Source organism: Mya arenaria, chromosome 2, assembly GCF_026914265.1.
Source record: "Mya arenaria isolate MELC-2E11 chromosome 2, ASM2691426v1".
Classification (NCBI taxonomy): Eukaryota; Metazoa; Mollusca; class Bivalvia; order Myida; family Myidae; genus Mya; species Mya arenaria.
In genome coordinates this window covers 40395186-40412803 of record NC_069123.1, presented here as the reverse complement: position 1 = coordinate 40412803, position 17618 = coordinate 40395186, and the positions used below count along the sequence as shown (strand labels likewise).

Sequence of the window (17618 nt, the reverse complement as noted above, 5' to 3'; positions counted from 1 at the left end):
TATATCGAGTTCACAAAGAATGAGTCGTATGTTCGGTCCCAGGACTATTTTACTGTGCTCTCTTATATCGCCGGTAACCAAGTTGGGCGGAGCCTAGTTTGGGACTGGGTCAGAAATAACTGGCAGTACCTCGTCGACAGGTTAGTGTAATTTTTATCGAATGATATTGAGAGCTGTGATAGTAAAGTTAAACAATACATCAATTCATAACTGAGATGTAAAATATTTCGATGATTTCTCCTATTATACTGTTCTAATAAAAGGTACGTCACAAAATGAATGAAAAGTGAACATGCTTGTAATAGTACGTTCACATTTCAGGTTCACCCTTTTTTCGCGACCTTTTGGAATGTTATTACCAAGCGTTATATCGGATTACAACACAAAACATCAACTGGAGGAGGTAATCTTAAATGTTGTTATTTTCGGGTGGTTTAAGCCGTTAAAGATGCACTCTTATTCCCAAATAAGATTACCAAAATTAATAATGTTGTTATAATTTATCAAAAGGATGAATAAATGTCGAAAACAATGGCTTTTATGAAGGATACCGAGTTTAATTTGAAATAAATGAGCATAAAACACGGTACTTCTGCCTTATGACACTATAGTAGACTACAGTAAATCTTTTAGCATTCACCAATCATTTAATATTTGTTGCTCTTTCTGCTATTAAATACACGGTTACAATCTTGTTATCAGTAATTAATATTTTCCATAAATGCATTATTTAGCAAGTAGTTAAATGTATATCAGACAAACTTGATATTTGTTATACATGTGTATGCATTGATTTTGAATAAGAGTGTCACTTTAAGGCGATTCCTTTAAGCTTTTATTAAGCGAGCTCGTGTGTGTTATGTTTCAAAGTATGTAACCAAATAGACAGGCATTTATAAGCTCTTCCTTTTGTTTCGTAATTTAGTAGCATATGTTAGTTGACATCACCTAAGAATAAACCTACACTGTAATTAGGTGGAGACATTTTTTGCCAAGTATCCGGATGCGGGTGCGGGATCAAGCGGCCGGAAGCAAGCACTGGAGAGCATCCGGCGGAACATCAACTGGATGGCTGATAATAAAGACACCGTGGTCGCCTGGCTCGAGAAACAGGTGTATCTCTAACAGTATCAGAATCAGTCTTTAGATTTCTTTAAAAATAGACAGCTCGAACCCCTATAGTTTAATTAATGCAATGGTACTTGACAAACTTATATATTATACAATTTGACAATTAATTTAAATATATATGCGTTGATATTGATAAATGATAGAAAGGACACCATCTGACTCTTTTGTTTGTTCACGGTCTATTTTATTCATATGTAAATGCGCTTTATTGCATATGCTACTAAATATCCGACGCGCGACTTTTTATGTCTATATGCTCGCGTACCATAAACAGCCAACATTTCCTTAGGCCAACTACCCATATTTGAACCATACACTTGGCAGTTCTTGGAAAAGGGGCGTTCGTCCAAATTGTGACTCCTCTAACGTCAAATGCTGGATCCGCCCCTGCTATCAATGCTTATATGGATCCGCCCCTGATATCAATGCTTATATGCATCCGCCCCTGATATCAATGCTTATATGCATCCGCCCCTGATATCAATGCTTATATGAATCCGCCCCGGATATCAATGCTTATATCGTATGTGGGAAAATCCATTAGCAGTTTTGTAATGCTCGACGATTCGCAGCATCCGGTAATTTGTTTTAGTGTTTATAATGTAAGCAAAAGATATTTTAAAAAATCGCACTCTAGTTGTTTATATTCTTTATAAAGATAGTTTGCTATAAGATACTTCCAAGCTCACCCGAAAATGTCGCTTAAAATATACGAGATACTTACTCTGTGTTAGTAAAGGTATTAATATTTGGCTACGTTGTCCTAAAGCTTTTTACCCTGTCGCATGTTGTGAGGTATTTGAGACATTGCGTGTTATGGCTATTTTTGGTTCACCATCCAGCTAATGTCGGAGTCCTTCGAATCAAAATCGAATCCGGTTCCTTAGGGAGAAGCTTACTCACTAACTTGCACGTATCGGTTAAGTTTGTTTTAATTGAACTACATATACTAGACCATAAGCAAACCAAGTTTCAGCCTTAACTCAAGTTTAATGAGATAAAATAAAAGTGACTATATAATTTTTTAAACATGTATATAAGAAGTACAAAGTGTTTGTCAAGTTCGCTTCGAGTTTCACAGCCGGATGTATAGAGGATATGATAATTTACATCAATTAATAATCATAGTTTATAACCATTTGTATATTCTGTTAGTATTCTATTGTTCATTCTCTTGTAAGATATTATTCAAGGGTTAACAGATCAAACACAAAGTATTCCGAAAGTCAATATTACGTTTGTTCTATTATTTAATATTCAGCACGAGACCGAAGTCTCGCGCAACATTGCGTCAACGAGAATGATTAATATAATGATGTTATAATATTCACAATCGTTGTAATACAAATAATATAAACGTAACCAAATATTTAGTAAGCTAAAAGTACAAACATGTGTAATTTCAGATATGTTTAGGTGATTTGAGGATTAACAGATATACGAAAGCAGGTTTTACACTATTTTTGTTTGAAAAGCAAGTAACCAAATTTGGAATGGTTTCAGTTTCCATAATGTTTTTAAGTGTATCTCCGATTAAATATGAATTGTGGTTTTGTTATTACAAATGCGTTACTATATTAATCACATTTAATTCGATTAGGTAATGTATTTCATATTCTATAATCTGTCCACAGGCCCTGATCAATTTTCGCATGGATGATCGGAATCATTTCGACACCAAAACGCATAAACCTGGTCGAAAAACTATTACTACTAAAATGCAAAAGGACCTTTAGGCAATATCTAATATATTATTCTATACGCCTTTCGTCGTAAATTTGATCAACTTCTTATTACATACATGCGTTTGAAAATAACTTTGTTATATTCAAGCGAGGGAAAGGGCTTATTAGTAATAAAGATATTTTTCAATGTATTCCATATCAAGCCAAGTTAAGAGTGCGCATGTCCTTAACACATTTTGTTGCAATACAATAATACGTATAACCCATAAAACATCATTGACACTAATCATAAACTTGCAAATATTGTTATTACGAATGACACGTATGGATGAAAGAGTACGAGTAAATGTGTTGTTTGCATTTTACATACTTACTGAAGAAAATCGAAAAGTTATTGATCATATCCATCTTTATCAATAAATTTATCAGGACAGAACGTATGTTGGTGTGGTATTCTTTCTTATCAGGGTCGTTCACACTCTAAAATATATAATTTAGATAATAAATCGTTCATATTTTAATTGATGCTTGTTGAAAATAAAATGATCAAAAAATCCGAAAAAGATAATCGTAAATACTTAAAATTTACACAGTGTACTAAAACTAGGTATTTATTTCAGCATATAAAGCAATACAAACTAAATCTAGTGGCAAAACGATCTTAGACCAAACAAACATAACACACACACACACACACACACCCACACACACACACACACACACACACACACGCAGACACGCACGCAGACATACGCACGCACGCACGCACGCACGCACGCACGCACGCACGCACGCACGCACGCACACGCACGCACGCACACATACACACACACAACGAACACACGCACGCACACACACAAAGAACACGCACGCACGCACGCACACGCGCGCGCATACACGCGCGCGCACACACACACATACACACTCACGCACGCACGCACGCACACACACAAACACGCACACACACACACACCCGTATACACAATTAGAATAGAAGGCGGACGTCTCAAGCATCATGTTGTAAGTAAAGCCCCTGTTTATCGTTCGTAATTACCTTCCCTCCGGTATGGATGCCACTGCCAGTCCACTAACTTTGTATGCATACAGGCCTCAATAAGCCTGTCAATCTTGCACCAGTCGGTGCCACTGTAGTCTGGATTCTCGTCAAAGAATCCATCGCCATCGCTGTCTTCGCGACGATCCTTTAAGTACATTTGCAGAATGTTTAGGTGTTTAATAATCTATACAACTCTTGTTCTGCATACCTAACTGCTGCAAACAGTAGCTGCGGCATGTAGTGGCTGTCTTAAGTTCTGTAAACTGTAGTTGTGGCATGTATAAACCGTCTTAAAACGGGAATTAAGCTTTTTTCCAACCCATTTCGTTAAGTGTTAGGTTGGGCACATGCTTTGTAAATGTTTTATATGTGAATTTCACAGAAAGCCTACGTTTTACGTTAGGACGGGTGTTAGATTTGGAGAAATTAGGGGATTATCTGCTGAAATAGCTGCAATTTAAGGGACGTTGAGGGTGGTCTCCATTTAACTGTCTACATCCTCACGTCATTCTGTGTATCCAATACATTTACATTTCACATATCATTGTAACAAGCCATGGCAGTTATAACACGGACATGTGAAAAATCAGCTTTTATCGATGTATTTTATGCAATTCAGTCTTTTTAACTTTTCTTTATATGCCTGGTCTCCATTTACAAACTTTTCAGACGATTGGTTTAAAAACATTCCGATATATTGTGAGTCTACACATGCTTACATAACAAAATAACGTTATCTTACACGAATAAGGATTTGTGCGGCACCCTGGAGACATGGGCTCCCCGGAGCAAGATCTGCTGGTTCACAGGCTACTCTAATCAGGTAATTTTCAGGATCGCAGCTTATCAAAACTTCTGACTGTCGCATAGGCACTTTTTGGCCAGGTTTAGCTACAATTGTGTTCAATACATTTAATTATAAGATATAATGATGATCTTGAAGTTTGTTAGAAAGTTTAATGATTTTGAAAATATTATACCTGTGTATATGTTTAAGTTTGATAAGAAATACTGAGCGAAGTCAGTATAATACGCCACAGATATGAAGTGAATATATAAGCTGTGCAATCCAAAATTTCAACCTATTTTTAAACACCATATGAAGCTGACTTATTGGCTAATCACGAGAATGATTGAGATAAAACGTTCTATAGGTAATTTCAGGATACAAACGTATATTTGCGGTCAACAATCCGAATAATCGAAATGGGATCGTGCGGTAGATATGTCTATCTTATAATAACCCAATTTGCGCTCGTACTATATGCATTATTTGAAAAAACTAAATACCCGTCCGTTCAGACATAAATATATGGTACAGCTGGGTGTTTTATTACAAAATCATCATCCTTTTTTAAACTATTCTTTGCTCAATAAATAAAAATGTATTTTTTTTCTTTGAGAGAAATAATGAAATCAAGTATTAATAATAATAATTACTGAGACTAGGAAGTAGCTTCCTTTTTGATTAATGGAGTATCAGTTTGATAAGTAAAAGATTATTACGGCTGCCTATTCGATGGAAGTTTGCCTTATCGCAGGATCCCCGTGGCCAGAAATCCCTAATCGTATGGCAGGATTGACTGCTGATAACCCTGATAAACAGAACGACTATATATTAAAACACTTTTTAGCATAAAATGATGATGTATTTAGTGTATAGGGTGAACACGATTAGGTCATATACATAATTGAGTATATGTTTAGCTCAAAACCTATCCACCACGCAGCAGAAATCTTAACAAACAATTATAATCATAACATGAAAGACGTTTAATAGTATCATTTATTATATGTTGAAAAACATTGAACCGCATCCATGAAATTCTCAAAATATTTGTAGTATTCTGCTTGACAACATAGGCAAAAGCATTGAAATTGAAGAGTTTCAAGTTGAACATTTCATTAGGGGTGTGGTAAATTAATGAACACGACAGAATTAGGGTGCTTGTGAACTGTACTTTTTGTCATTGCCACCTACCCATATACCAAGTTTTATTCCAATACCATAAGTAGTTTAAAAGTAATGCTCTGGTCAAGAAAAAGCGGCAAAGGGCAATGATTATGCAATTAGCTGAAATACAGCTATAGTCATTGTGCACTGCACTTCCTCTCGTTGTGCTAAATACCATTGAATGATGTTTAATGAAATTCCAAACAAGTATGAGGTCCCTCGGTCAAAGCGTTCTCAAGTTATTGATCGGAAACCATTTGGTATTCCGACCGACCGACAGACAGACCGACCGACCGACCGACATGTGCAAAACAATATACCCCACTTTTTTCAAAAGGGGGCATAAAAAAGTAGTTTTCTAGGTATGCTCCGGACAGGAAAAGGTACAAAGGGAATAACTCTTGCAATACGCTGAAATAGAGTTATTGTTCATATACACTACAGTTTTAATCATATAGGGGGTGGGGGCAACGTCACCATGCTGGAATGACAACTTGTAGGGAAGAATAAGTTTCCTCATTCATCATGAAGAAGTGATATGAAATAACAATTTAACAATTTTTGTAGTACTTTTATAAACATTACCATTTCGTCAGAAAGTTGCAAACATAAACAGAACATAAGGCCACACCAAATTAATGTTTAGTTTCTCGGACTTTTGCCAAAAACAATTGGAGCGAGCGAGCGAAACAAAATTGTCAGTTTTCATAAAAACAGAAGCGAGCGAAGAGCGAAAAATATTTTTTTCCTTATATTCAATATAAATAAGAAAGATTGTTCAAAATAATTGCCCTTAATACCATTTTAATGCCATCTTGAACTGAACCTCTAAAGTACATTGGGAAAATGTCGGAATACATACTATTTATTCATCCGTGTTTAGTACAGACATTATATGGATAAATCTAATTTCTTATGTAATTAAAACGTACTTTAATATGACGATCATTCATAATAATAAATAACCCCGCTTTTAGTAAAAAGTTTAAACAACTTATATAAATCTACCTGAATCAGTTTAACATCATATGCAACTGTATTTAGACATAACTTAGGATTGATTTTGGATTTGTAAAAAATGATCACTTTCACAGGCATCATCAAACATCAGACTCCATATAACCTAGACTAAATTTTGTTTTTATTATCACAGGAAATGCAATGACATGTGCTAAGAACAAGGGTATTTTTCAGAGTACTTTTTTTTGGTTATTTAGATTTAGATGTTTTTATGCACCAGCTAATTGTATATGCCCCCCACCCAGTCCGGAATATTTTCAATATAAAGACAAAACCACATTCACTAGGCACTGCGGGACCACCTGAACGGTAAAAACACAGCCCATTGCCTCTGCTGTCCCCGGTATACCCCTGGAACAAGGGCGAGGGGTGGGCGGGGCAGAGGTTACAATTGACAAGTGCATTACAATCCCGGATTATGCTGCAAATAAAAACAAAATACAAGGTGATAAACTTAGGCTTACTTTTGTTGAGGTATATCCAGACCAGTGTTTATATCGCTATTTGTGAAAAGATATTTGTTCAAAACTGTTGTTTTGTCAGAATTTGATCAAAAATGAGCTTGATACATCAATTTGGACCAAACAATGACTCATGTTCCAGTTAAGTTGACCTGTCCAAATTCCATTCAAAACGAATCACTAATTACGCAATATAATCGCTACCAGTCTCAGATACACATGATTTATTGCATAATGATTGCTTTAAATAATGATCCTTTCGTGCATGAGACGATCAACAATGACTTCAAGCATGTTCAAAACATATTTATTGTCAAAAATAAGATTTAATTTCCATACTTCGAGCCACATTGTTTATACCGGAAGCCGCTATTTTGATTGAATTTATTGAAACCCATGCTAAACCGATCGATATACTGTATAAAAACACTACGCATCGGTAACTTCCCTTCACAAAAAACATGAAAACTAGCTTAGAAAAATTTTACTTGATTATTTTTAGCCTTTTAATAAATTATTAAAAAAACATTTTCAAAAAAATAGGAGCGGTCAATCCGCGGAACGAAATATCAATTTGGTGTGGCCTAATTATTGAACTGTTATATAAAAAGTGAACATTGTTTACTAGATGAAATGCATTTATTACATAACATGCCTGGTTTTTAGCTGTTTAATAATACTAAAATGTAATGTAGAATTGCATAAAAATCTGGTCAATGGAGTTATAATGTTAACTTCTTCATTTACATGGTAAAGAAGAGTTGAAAATGGATGTTTTAGTTGATTTTGATATTAACACAAAAACGGCATGTGTCTTATTGGACAATGGCAATTTTTTTTTAAATATGATAAAAATAACACATTCAAACTGAATATGTATCAGACTATGTATGAAAGAAATAATACTGTTTCTATTTTTCACCAAGGTTTTGAAATACAACAATGCACATATAAGCATAAATAGGCCAAATGTGCACACAAAAATAGTAAACAATGTGTGAAAGTGATACTGAACACTTAAAATAATTTCTTTGTGCATTAAATGAATATATACCAGAAAAGCAATACTAAATCAAGTCCAAAATGTATAATAACATAAAGAACACCCTTTTAAGAATATCTTCATAACAAATCAGAGTACATGTAAACAATAATCATTAGTATCAAATGTGTCTAGTTTAAAGTGTGTTTTCATTTGCATTAAATTACATAGTAATATATACCAGAAAAGCAATTATTAAAATCCTTAAATGTATAAGAAACTGAAGACAACAAAGAATAACACCCATTTATGAATATCTCCAAAACAAATCAGAGGTCACTTAAGCAATAATCATTCATATAATTAGTATCAAATGTGTCCAGTTTTTGTGTGTCTGTTCGTTATCTTTAAATGAGCATCTTTAAAGTGAAACTCTTATTTGAAATCAATACATATAATTGTATTTATAACACACATCAAATTGACTGATAAAACAATAACTACTTACTAAATAATGCATTTACTGAAATATTGTTTACTGATAACAAGCTTTTGACCCTGTTTATAATAGCAGAAAGCATGACAAATATTAAATGATTGATGATTGGTAAAATATTTACTGTGGTCTACTATAGTATCACAAGACAGAAATACCATGTTTTATGTTCATTCTTATAAGCAAATTGAACTCAAGATCCTTCATTAGAAACATTGTTGTTGACATCTATCAACCCATTTAAAACATCAAAACAATAATATTAATTGTGATAAGTCTTATTTCGGAGTAAGAGTGCATCTTTAAAAATAGTGTGTGTTTTTTTCACATAAATATGTAACAATTCAATTCGACAAATGAGACACACAAAAAATTAGTTCGAAAATAAAAGTAGTAATTGTACACAATACAAAACAACAACACAAATTGACAAAGCTCAATATAACAGGAAATCTATATGAAAGCAAAAATCCTTAAAGGCCATAATTATTCAAACTGAATTAACTTCAGGTATAAGTAATACACACTTTTATAAAGCTTTTACCCACAACATAGTTATTATCATGATACACTATGGGACTTTTATCCAAATGTTGAAGATTTTTTACCGTGAATTAAAAATATTTTGTCTATATTGGATTTTTTTCACGTTATCAGAGATTATGAAATAAACACAACAGTTTCTGGTAAATTAAACTAACAGAAAACTTAAGTTCAACCAAACAAATTATTGATACACATGGAAAAAAATCATTTTGATTGATCTTGTGAGTCTTCGGAACAGAGCAGTATTTCGATGTTTGAAAATATATAGCAGATTTATAAATTCATAAAAAATAGTTAATAATAGGACAACCTGCTGAAATCATTTTAAATATTTTCTATGATGTATAATGAACAGTTTAATAGACAATTTATGATAGTTTACCATTCAGTTTTGAAGAAAATATACATAATGTCATGTAACTATACATTTTTATAACTAATAAAATGCTTAAAAATCAACCTTTTTCTTGTAAAAATTGATAAAGCTTAATTGGACTTATTCATAAAATGTAATCATTCAAAAAAATACTTATGATACTAACTCAGAATTCAGATTTAAAAACAATGAATGTACTTTTTAATTAAAATATGTAAAGAAACAAGAACACTAAGTAGGCGGTAATGCCCCTCAAAAAATGTCAGAGTGAAAGTTCTCAACTAATGTCTTTTTAATATTATTACATGTAAACAGTCTCTGTGGGTAATCGATGTCTATTTGTTTTATTTAGTCAATGGTATTCTAACATTTAGAATTTTTCACAATAATTCTTCACTCTTCAACATTTGAAGTGTGTGCACAGATGATAATTACTCAATGCTGAATCAATGCTGATTTGGTTTTCATGCCCCTTCAGGTTCTTTACCTATCTAGAATATTTAGTGCTGTAAAAGAAAAAAGTACTTTCTAACTAATTAGTATAGATAATAATACTGCCATACATATAGAAAATAAAATAAAACAGTTTAATATTTCTCGACATTGTTTAAAAAACAAAACAACAAACTGATACATACATGTATATAATATAAAGAAAATTACGAAATTTATCGATAAAATTCATCATCAGCACCACCACCACCACCACTGGATTATTGAATACAGTGAGTTTATATAACAAGAAACACCAACTCAAATATGTTTATACGAAATACTCACATCATCTCTATCAGATGTGGATAGACATGGATGTCAAATCTGTCTCAATGATCCAACAAAGTATTTAATGCAGGCTGGAATTCTTCATATAACCCCGATTTGTTGACTTAGTAATATTCAGTTATTTTCCTGCCTGAAAGAAATTAGACTTCTGATTATTAACCAACAGAAACTACAACCATAAAATACAAATGCACATGTATTAATTATACATTCTGCACTAATATCCATTTTAGCCAAGAGTAAGGGTTGGTAGGCACAAATGTGTAGTTGTTGTGCATATGGTTGATATTAATGATTCACAACAGACCTACACCAAGCAAATGAATGTCGCTTGAGTCCAAGCTGTCGTGGCTTCCAGCCCGAAACCATGTACATCTTTTCTTACAGGTTTATTTTGAAAATATGCAGTTTGTAAACAAATAATGGGTATGTTCATGTATTATGGTATGTTAGAAATAGGTCACATACCAAAACACATCATTTTTAAACAAAATTTTAAAGTCTAATATTTTTCTAAGATAAAACAATCAAATAAAAGATGACATACTCATACCATATACATAAATGATTTACATAAGTACATTTTAAAATTTGTAACATGTACATAATGCACCGGTCAACTGTAACCACGCCCCCCCTCCAGGCCTGGGGATATGCCGGGGATAGCCGGGGAAATGGGCTGTGTTTTGACCTTTCAGGTGGCCTCGCAGTGCCGGGTGAATGCGGTGGTTTTGTCTTTGAGCAAAATATAGCAGGGCATATGCCGTACCTAGGCTCCCTGGGGTACGGGGGCATATTGGCGGGGATTTGACCATCAGTTCATCCCCGCAGGACGAGGATTTTACCCGGGGTTGGCTGGACCGAAAGTCAAAGTCCCAGCTATTCCTCGACCTGGGGGGGGGGGGGGGCGTGGTTACAATTATTGAGTGGTGCATTATAAGTAGATGTAAAGTATGTAACATGTATATTTATAGTACATGTAAAAATATTAACACGCTGTCTTAACATTTGGCAAATAATAATGATTTAAGATTTCCAAAGATAAATTAAAAAACAAACATTTTTGAACACATAAACGTACACAACTACTCAAGGATACTTACACGAATAGCCCTTTGATACGAATATCCCAGTTCCTTGCTGATTGTTGACATCCGTTTTTTCGACAGAAAATCTACTCTTACGCGTATAATTCACTTATAATCCATGTTTTACTGTAATGACTCAAATTGTTAGATGTATCGTAATCAACTGTCAGTGTGCACTTTTAGTGTTTACTTATTTTAAACGTATATTCTTGAGAAAACATCACCTAGTTTCCAACTATTAAACGACGATGTAGAAATTCCATTATTGACCTATGAATAGCGGGGAAATACCTTCTGGTTCTAAAAATAGCAACATCCGGATATGTGTAGTGTTCTAAAAATAAAACAACTCGGGGGCAATCGTAATAAAATTTTACTAATGTCACCTTCAACACATTAACAAATAAAGTTAGGTGAACATTTAATTCCAATATCGATTAAATTAAAGAAAACAGCTTACCTCATGGTTTATCAATGCAGTAAACATAACAAAACAACATAAAACATAATTATTCCCATTCACATAATTACCGGTCCACACATTTTACATTTCATTCGGAACTCCTCCGAATGTTTACATTTCCGGCACATGATATTACAGGTAATCAATCGGAAAATGTAAACGAATCGGGAACAGTTATTAAATTTATTTGCCGTTCTTCCGATATAATGTTTTGAAGATAAATTGAAGACAATCTATTCAACCATAAATAGCATTTTAGCACCCATGCAATCGCCACCCATTTGCATTTTTTTAATCATAATAAAATAACAGTAAAACCCAACTGTCAATCAACTTAAAAATCGCTCCTACCACTAACTAAAATAAATTCCCATTCCATAATAGGCGCGCACTTCAGTGCGGCGCCAATCGTAATGCTTTAAGGGACTTGGCACCAGATGATAACAGTGCTAGAAAGAAATACACTTCTCATGTATATGTATCTGTACTAATCACGTGACTTTCACATGCTAAATATACCTGCATTAAACTGGTAAACGATAATGCGCTACACCGGTAAACTCAGCTAAGACAACAGCGAAATACTCGTTAAATCATGTAAAATGATGTATTGTCGGCCTCATGCTGGTTCGTATTCATATTGCTAGGCTTGTTTTCAGGAAATACTGTATTTGTCGATTTTTGGGAGCATCTGGTGTCTAGTTTCTTGAATTCAATCTGATATTATTAAGTATAAACAGCTGATGCCGGCGATGTAAAACTTTAAAAACATCACTAAACACGTAAAAGTTGTTTCTAAGTACTAATGGTATCCATTGTATATTAACCTAAAATTAAACACATGTTTAAAAACTTATGTTTTTGAGATTCCTAAGGCCCAACATCTATACCAGCAAGATGGAGTTAAACATTAAAAGAATCTGGTTTGGCCTTTCTGCAATTTCAAACACAAATGTTGAAACTTAAGTGTGAATTGCTTACCCGTATATAAAGCAAGTTTTGCAATCTCTTTTTATCAAATCAAATGGACCATACAGACTAAGAGTTTTAGCGTTCTGGGTCCGTATTCCGCAAGTCATGAGTCTGAATTTGAGACCCAATACTTAAAACTGCAACGCATTTAATTGAACATTTGTTATTAGAAAAGCCATACTGGTTGAACTTGTCATGTATGTTGCAATAACAATGTTTTACAATGTCTCGCACCTTTTCTGGACAAAAACAAATCACTACATTAATAACAATCTCTGACATTAAAGAACGTTTGCGTCTTGAAAACAAGAATGTGATTATGTAGTGTGGCACAACAGAGCTGGAGTATTGCTTGTGCTATAGAATTATATAGGCAAGTGGATTTTACATGTAACTAACATGTTTAGCAAAAAAGGTTACCAGTGTCCGGTTGAACGTTGTACTCTCCCGTCTGGCATCATTTTCCAAATGTAAGATGACCTTTGTCCCAAATCCCTGGGCTCTTTAACACCGCGTCCAACAGCACCAGCCCTCATCACATAGACAGACGTGTAGTAGTTTCCAACAACCTTGGTTTCAAAAATGTTATCTTGTATGTAGGCCAGATCAGTGTCGACAAAACTTTTTAAGAGTGTATAGTTATATCTTTAATATCCCTGGATTCTTACTTTTATTTAAAATTATATGTTTGTTGTTGAAATATAGCAGAAAAAGTCATACATAGAAATACAGAAGGTTTAAAAAATGTTAAAAAATAACTGTGACCCTTTACATTTAAAGTGTCATTATTCTGACGGGTTTAGTCTGACCTAGGCTAAATACAAAACTCTCGCGTAAAGACCATATATGGTACATTCTATAAGCGCATGTATTTGTTATATATAAGAAAAGTTATTAAATATTAGCCCAGTAGTGTGTATTAATCCTTTAAATGAAGCATATCGATGCATATACATGTTTGTTTGGCCCGTGCTTTAAAAGAGATATTTGGTATAATAAGTTTTTTAGCCAAACACAAAGACTAAATTTCGTAGTTTTTATTTTGTTTCTGTTGTTGTTTGGTATTCATCATTGTGCCTTTTAAACATAGTTATTTTCAGGTTTCTGGGATTGTCCCTGTTGTTGCAATCGTTGTTTCTTCATGGATACAAACGGTCCAGTTAACGTTTTTTTTGAGAAATGGTCAAAACATACATACTCGACTTTGACCGGTTTATTTTTGTATACAGATTAATAAATGACAGATAGAATTGGCCTCTATTTTTCGAACTGTTTGAGACCGAAACCTGTCGACGAACCTAATAATGAATACGATGTGTGTACATTGTTTACAGATTCCGCAGGCTTCATATATCTATATATTTTATTTCATAAATAACTCGCATACCATTTTATTAAAATATATTTTTTTAAAATACGACGTTTTTTAATTGGTTACATGCATATACATATAAATTTGGTCAAGGGCAATGTCGGCTTTATCGAATATGTATGAACAGGGTGATATTTTCATGAAAAAACTCATCTTCTTCTTCACACTTGACGTATTGTGAATGTATTCACCTTGTCTACGAAATCATCGAACGGTACGAAGCATTTCTCTGGTGGAAGGTGGATAAAATCGACTTCTCCAAGGACCGCAATAACAATAGTCGGTATGCTGAACAACACAAGTGCTCTAAGGCCAGACCCAAATGACCTGGAAACAGTTATGTAATACAGTAAAACTGCGGTCTTTCGAACAGGCGGTCGTCCGAGAACTATCGGTCAGTTGAGGTAGAATATTATTTTTTCCAGTTAAATCAGTCGTGCTTGAAAATTCGGTCTGGCGTCCCCACGCCCCATGCAAAATGAGTCACGGACAACAACGCGTCACTTCTGATTTCTATTACTTTGAAGTTAAAAACCTTCAATACAAGTGAGATAGACATTTAAGTGCGTAATCGCCTTCATAAAGTTTATAAACATAGCCCTTTCATCCTTTATTGCCGTACCCGGTACTAGTCTACTTCCGGAAGCAACGGCCCCTAGTGTGTGTTTTTACTAAAATTAGTCACTGAAATTTTCTATTTTCAGAAAAAATCCAACAAAAAGCAATATATTTTTAACAAACCCAAAATATAATCGAATAATTTTAATTCCACTGTGTTCTGATTTGTAAAAAAGCGAAGATAGATCAACGAAGATCGTAAATTCCCGATTGAATGACAAGACGTGGGTCGACGATCGTCAATACTCGCCGAGAGGAGAATCTGGTAAAGTTAAATCATGAAGCGTACTTAATAAACACAGAACATATTTAACAACCCAAATCTACAAACATCTAAAATATCGACCATTGCTCATTTACTTTATGATACAGTCAAACCTGTATTAAGTGGCCACCCTTGGGAAATGATCAAAGTGGCTGCTTAAGACAGGTGGCCACTTAATCCAGGTGTACATACATTTTTTCCTAAGTAATATATCCAGTTTGATACGTAATGCAATATGCATATCTTTTTCGCATCAAAATATTGAAATATAATGTCAGCTCACTTCGTAACCATTGTAAGTCCTTTTTTAATTTTTCAATTAGCTTTCTTCCCGCAAACGAATTATTTGAAATTCATAAGACAAGCAGATAATAATTATAGCTGTTTAGACAAAGAAGATGAGCTTTTAACTTCCGATTCAATTATCAAATGTTTGTTTTGAAATATAAGTTGTCATTTAAATATCTTCATGAATTAAAATATGATTAAACCGCATTGAATTACAGCTTTTAATTCCAGCAGCTATTACTTGCATATCAATAAAGTTATAGATATTAAAAACATTATTAAGAAACTTACATTTTAATGCTCATCAACACCAACTCCGTTTGAAAATATGATTGAACGAAATGTAGGTAAGGACAAACTCACAATTATACGTAAATGTGAAACAGCTGTTAACCGAAATATGGCAATCTTGTTAAAGGGACTCTCTAATGAAATCACATTATCTTAGCATTAAACAATGTGCAACAAGAAAAACTGCAATCTTTTAAAGAGTGTCTTCTACTTAAATATTAGCTACGATGTCCAAAAATCAAAGTTTTACCACATTCAAATAAAACGATTTTAACAGACCTTGGCCAGGGATTGAAACCGCAACCTTCCGTATCCGAGGTGAGGTGAGCCTGGTTATGTTTCCAAGCTTGAAAAATTGGTATTAAATACGAGCGCTTAAAACAGCTTTTTCTGTCACAATTTGAATATACCGGCATGAAAGATATCCTGACAAACACAATCTCTATTAATTGTGGTAAAGGTATTTAGTAGCCCTTTAGTACAAAGACAGATATCTTGTATAAAGTAATTACATTGACGACTGAGAACATTTGTTATTGATTCATCTTGAATATTTTATACATTGTTCAACTCGCAGCAGTTTAAACAGACTGTTTGCAAATTAATTCGCAAATTAAAAGATTATAAGTATCTTCCATGGCCGAGAGTGTAATATAGGTTCATTCCGACCCGAGCGTAGGGTGTTTTGCGAAAGCGAGGTTTACCGAGTATTTTTTGCTGGAACTCTTTTGTGCTTAGTGAAAATAATTGCGTACGGATACGCGATGGCTCGTAGTTGTCATGGATATGCGCGCAGTGATTCAGAGTATGTAAATGGTCTGAACGGTCTTTAAATAGTTTCAAGATGAGTGAAGCATTATTTATTGAAAGGTGCGTGAAAACTGTTTTCTGTCGACATTTGAAGCGAGAAATAATTAATCAGCGTTCTAAATATTGTCACAAGACAAGGTTTCCATGATGCGCTACAGACGACAGTCTTCAACAAGAGAGCTAATTACAATGTGGTGACAATTAAAAGAAGTTCCATACGGGCATTTTATCTTCGCCCGTGGGAGAAAGGTTCATTCCGACCCGAGCGTAGGGTGTTTTGCGGAAACTCGGTAAACCTCGTTTCCGCAAAACACCTTGCGCGAGGGTCGGGATGAACCTATCTTACACGAGCGACTATGGTAGATGCTTTTTCTCCCACCTCAGTTAAACAAAATTAAGTAAAAATGTATTTTTTGCTGGAACTCTTTTGTGTTAAGTGAACATAAATGCGTATGGATATACGATAGCACGTGGTTGTCATGGATATCCGCGCAGTGATCCAGTTAATGTTAATAGTCAAATCCGTCTTTTTAAATAGTTCTAAGGAGAATAAAGCATTATTCTTTAATGGTGCGTGAAAACTGTTTTATGGCGACATTTTAAGCGAGAAATAATTAATAAGCGTTCTAAATATTACCATAAGACAAGATTTCCTTGATGCTACAGACGACAGTCTTTAACAAGGGAGGTAATTACAATGTGTTGACCATGAAAAAGGAGTTCCATCTGGGCATTTTATCTTCGCCCGTGGGCAAGATAAGAATATCTAGCATGGTTAAATTATTGGATCTACTTATCTGAGGTGGGGAAAAAGAATTTCTAGCATGGTTAAATTAATGGATCTACTTATCTGAGGTGGGAGAAATATATTTTTCGTTTTATTGTTTTATTGTTCTAAAAAGCCATTATATTACTTTGCTACTGAGATTGTTTTGTTCATAAAGGTCAAAATATTAGATC

At 34.1% G+C, this 17618-nt stretch overlaps 1 protein-coding gene across 1 annotated transcript; it reads right to left on the bottom strand.

The window, feature by feature from the left end:
- Window positions 1-2990: 2990 nt before the first annotated feature.
- LOC128203560 (uncharacterized) lies at window positions 2991-14652 on the bottom strand. Its single transcript, XM_052905029.1, has 6 exons — window positions 14578-14652; window positions 13435-13583; window positions 5380-5468; window positions 4616-4764; window positions 3871-4018; window positions 2991-3296 (listed from the first exon to the last, which is right to left on the bottom strand). Exons 2-6 carry the CDS (start codon window positions 13548-13550, stop codon window positions 3280-3282), a joined length of 519 nt encoding a protein of 172 aa, XP_052760989.1. The 5' UTR covers window positions 13551-13583; window positions 14578-14652; the 3' UTR covers window positions 2991-3279.
- Window positions 14653-17618: the final 2966 nt, after the last annotated feature.

What these genes read in the sequence shown, in the direction of transcription:
- LOC128203560 (XM_052905029.1), bottom strand. Translation starts at nt 13,550, where the DNA reads ATGAGGGCTGGTGCTGTTGGACGCGGTGTTAAAGAGCCCAGGGATTTG. An exon ending in CAACGTTCAACCGGACACTG is followed by an intron (nt 5,469 to 13,434) that starts GTAACCTTTTTT and finishes TCTGTTTATCAG; the next exon opens with GGTTATCAGCAGTCAATCCT. An exon ending in CTTCCATCGAATAGGCAGCC is followed by an intron (nt 4,765 to 5,379) that starts GTAATAATCTTT and finishes ACACAATTGTAG; the next exon opens with CTAAACCTGGCCAAAAAGTG.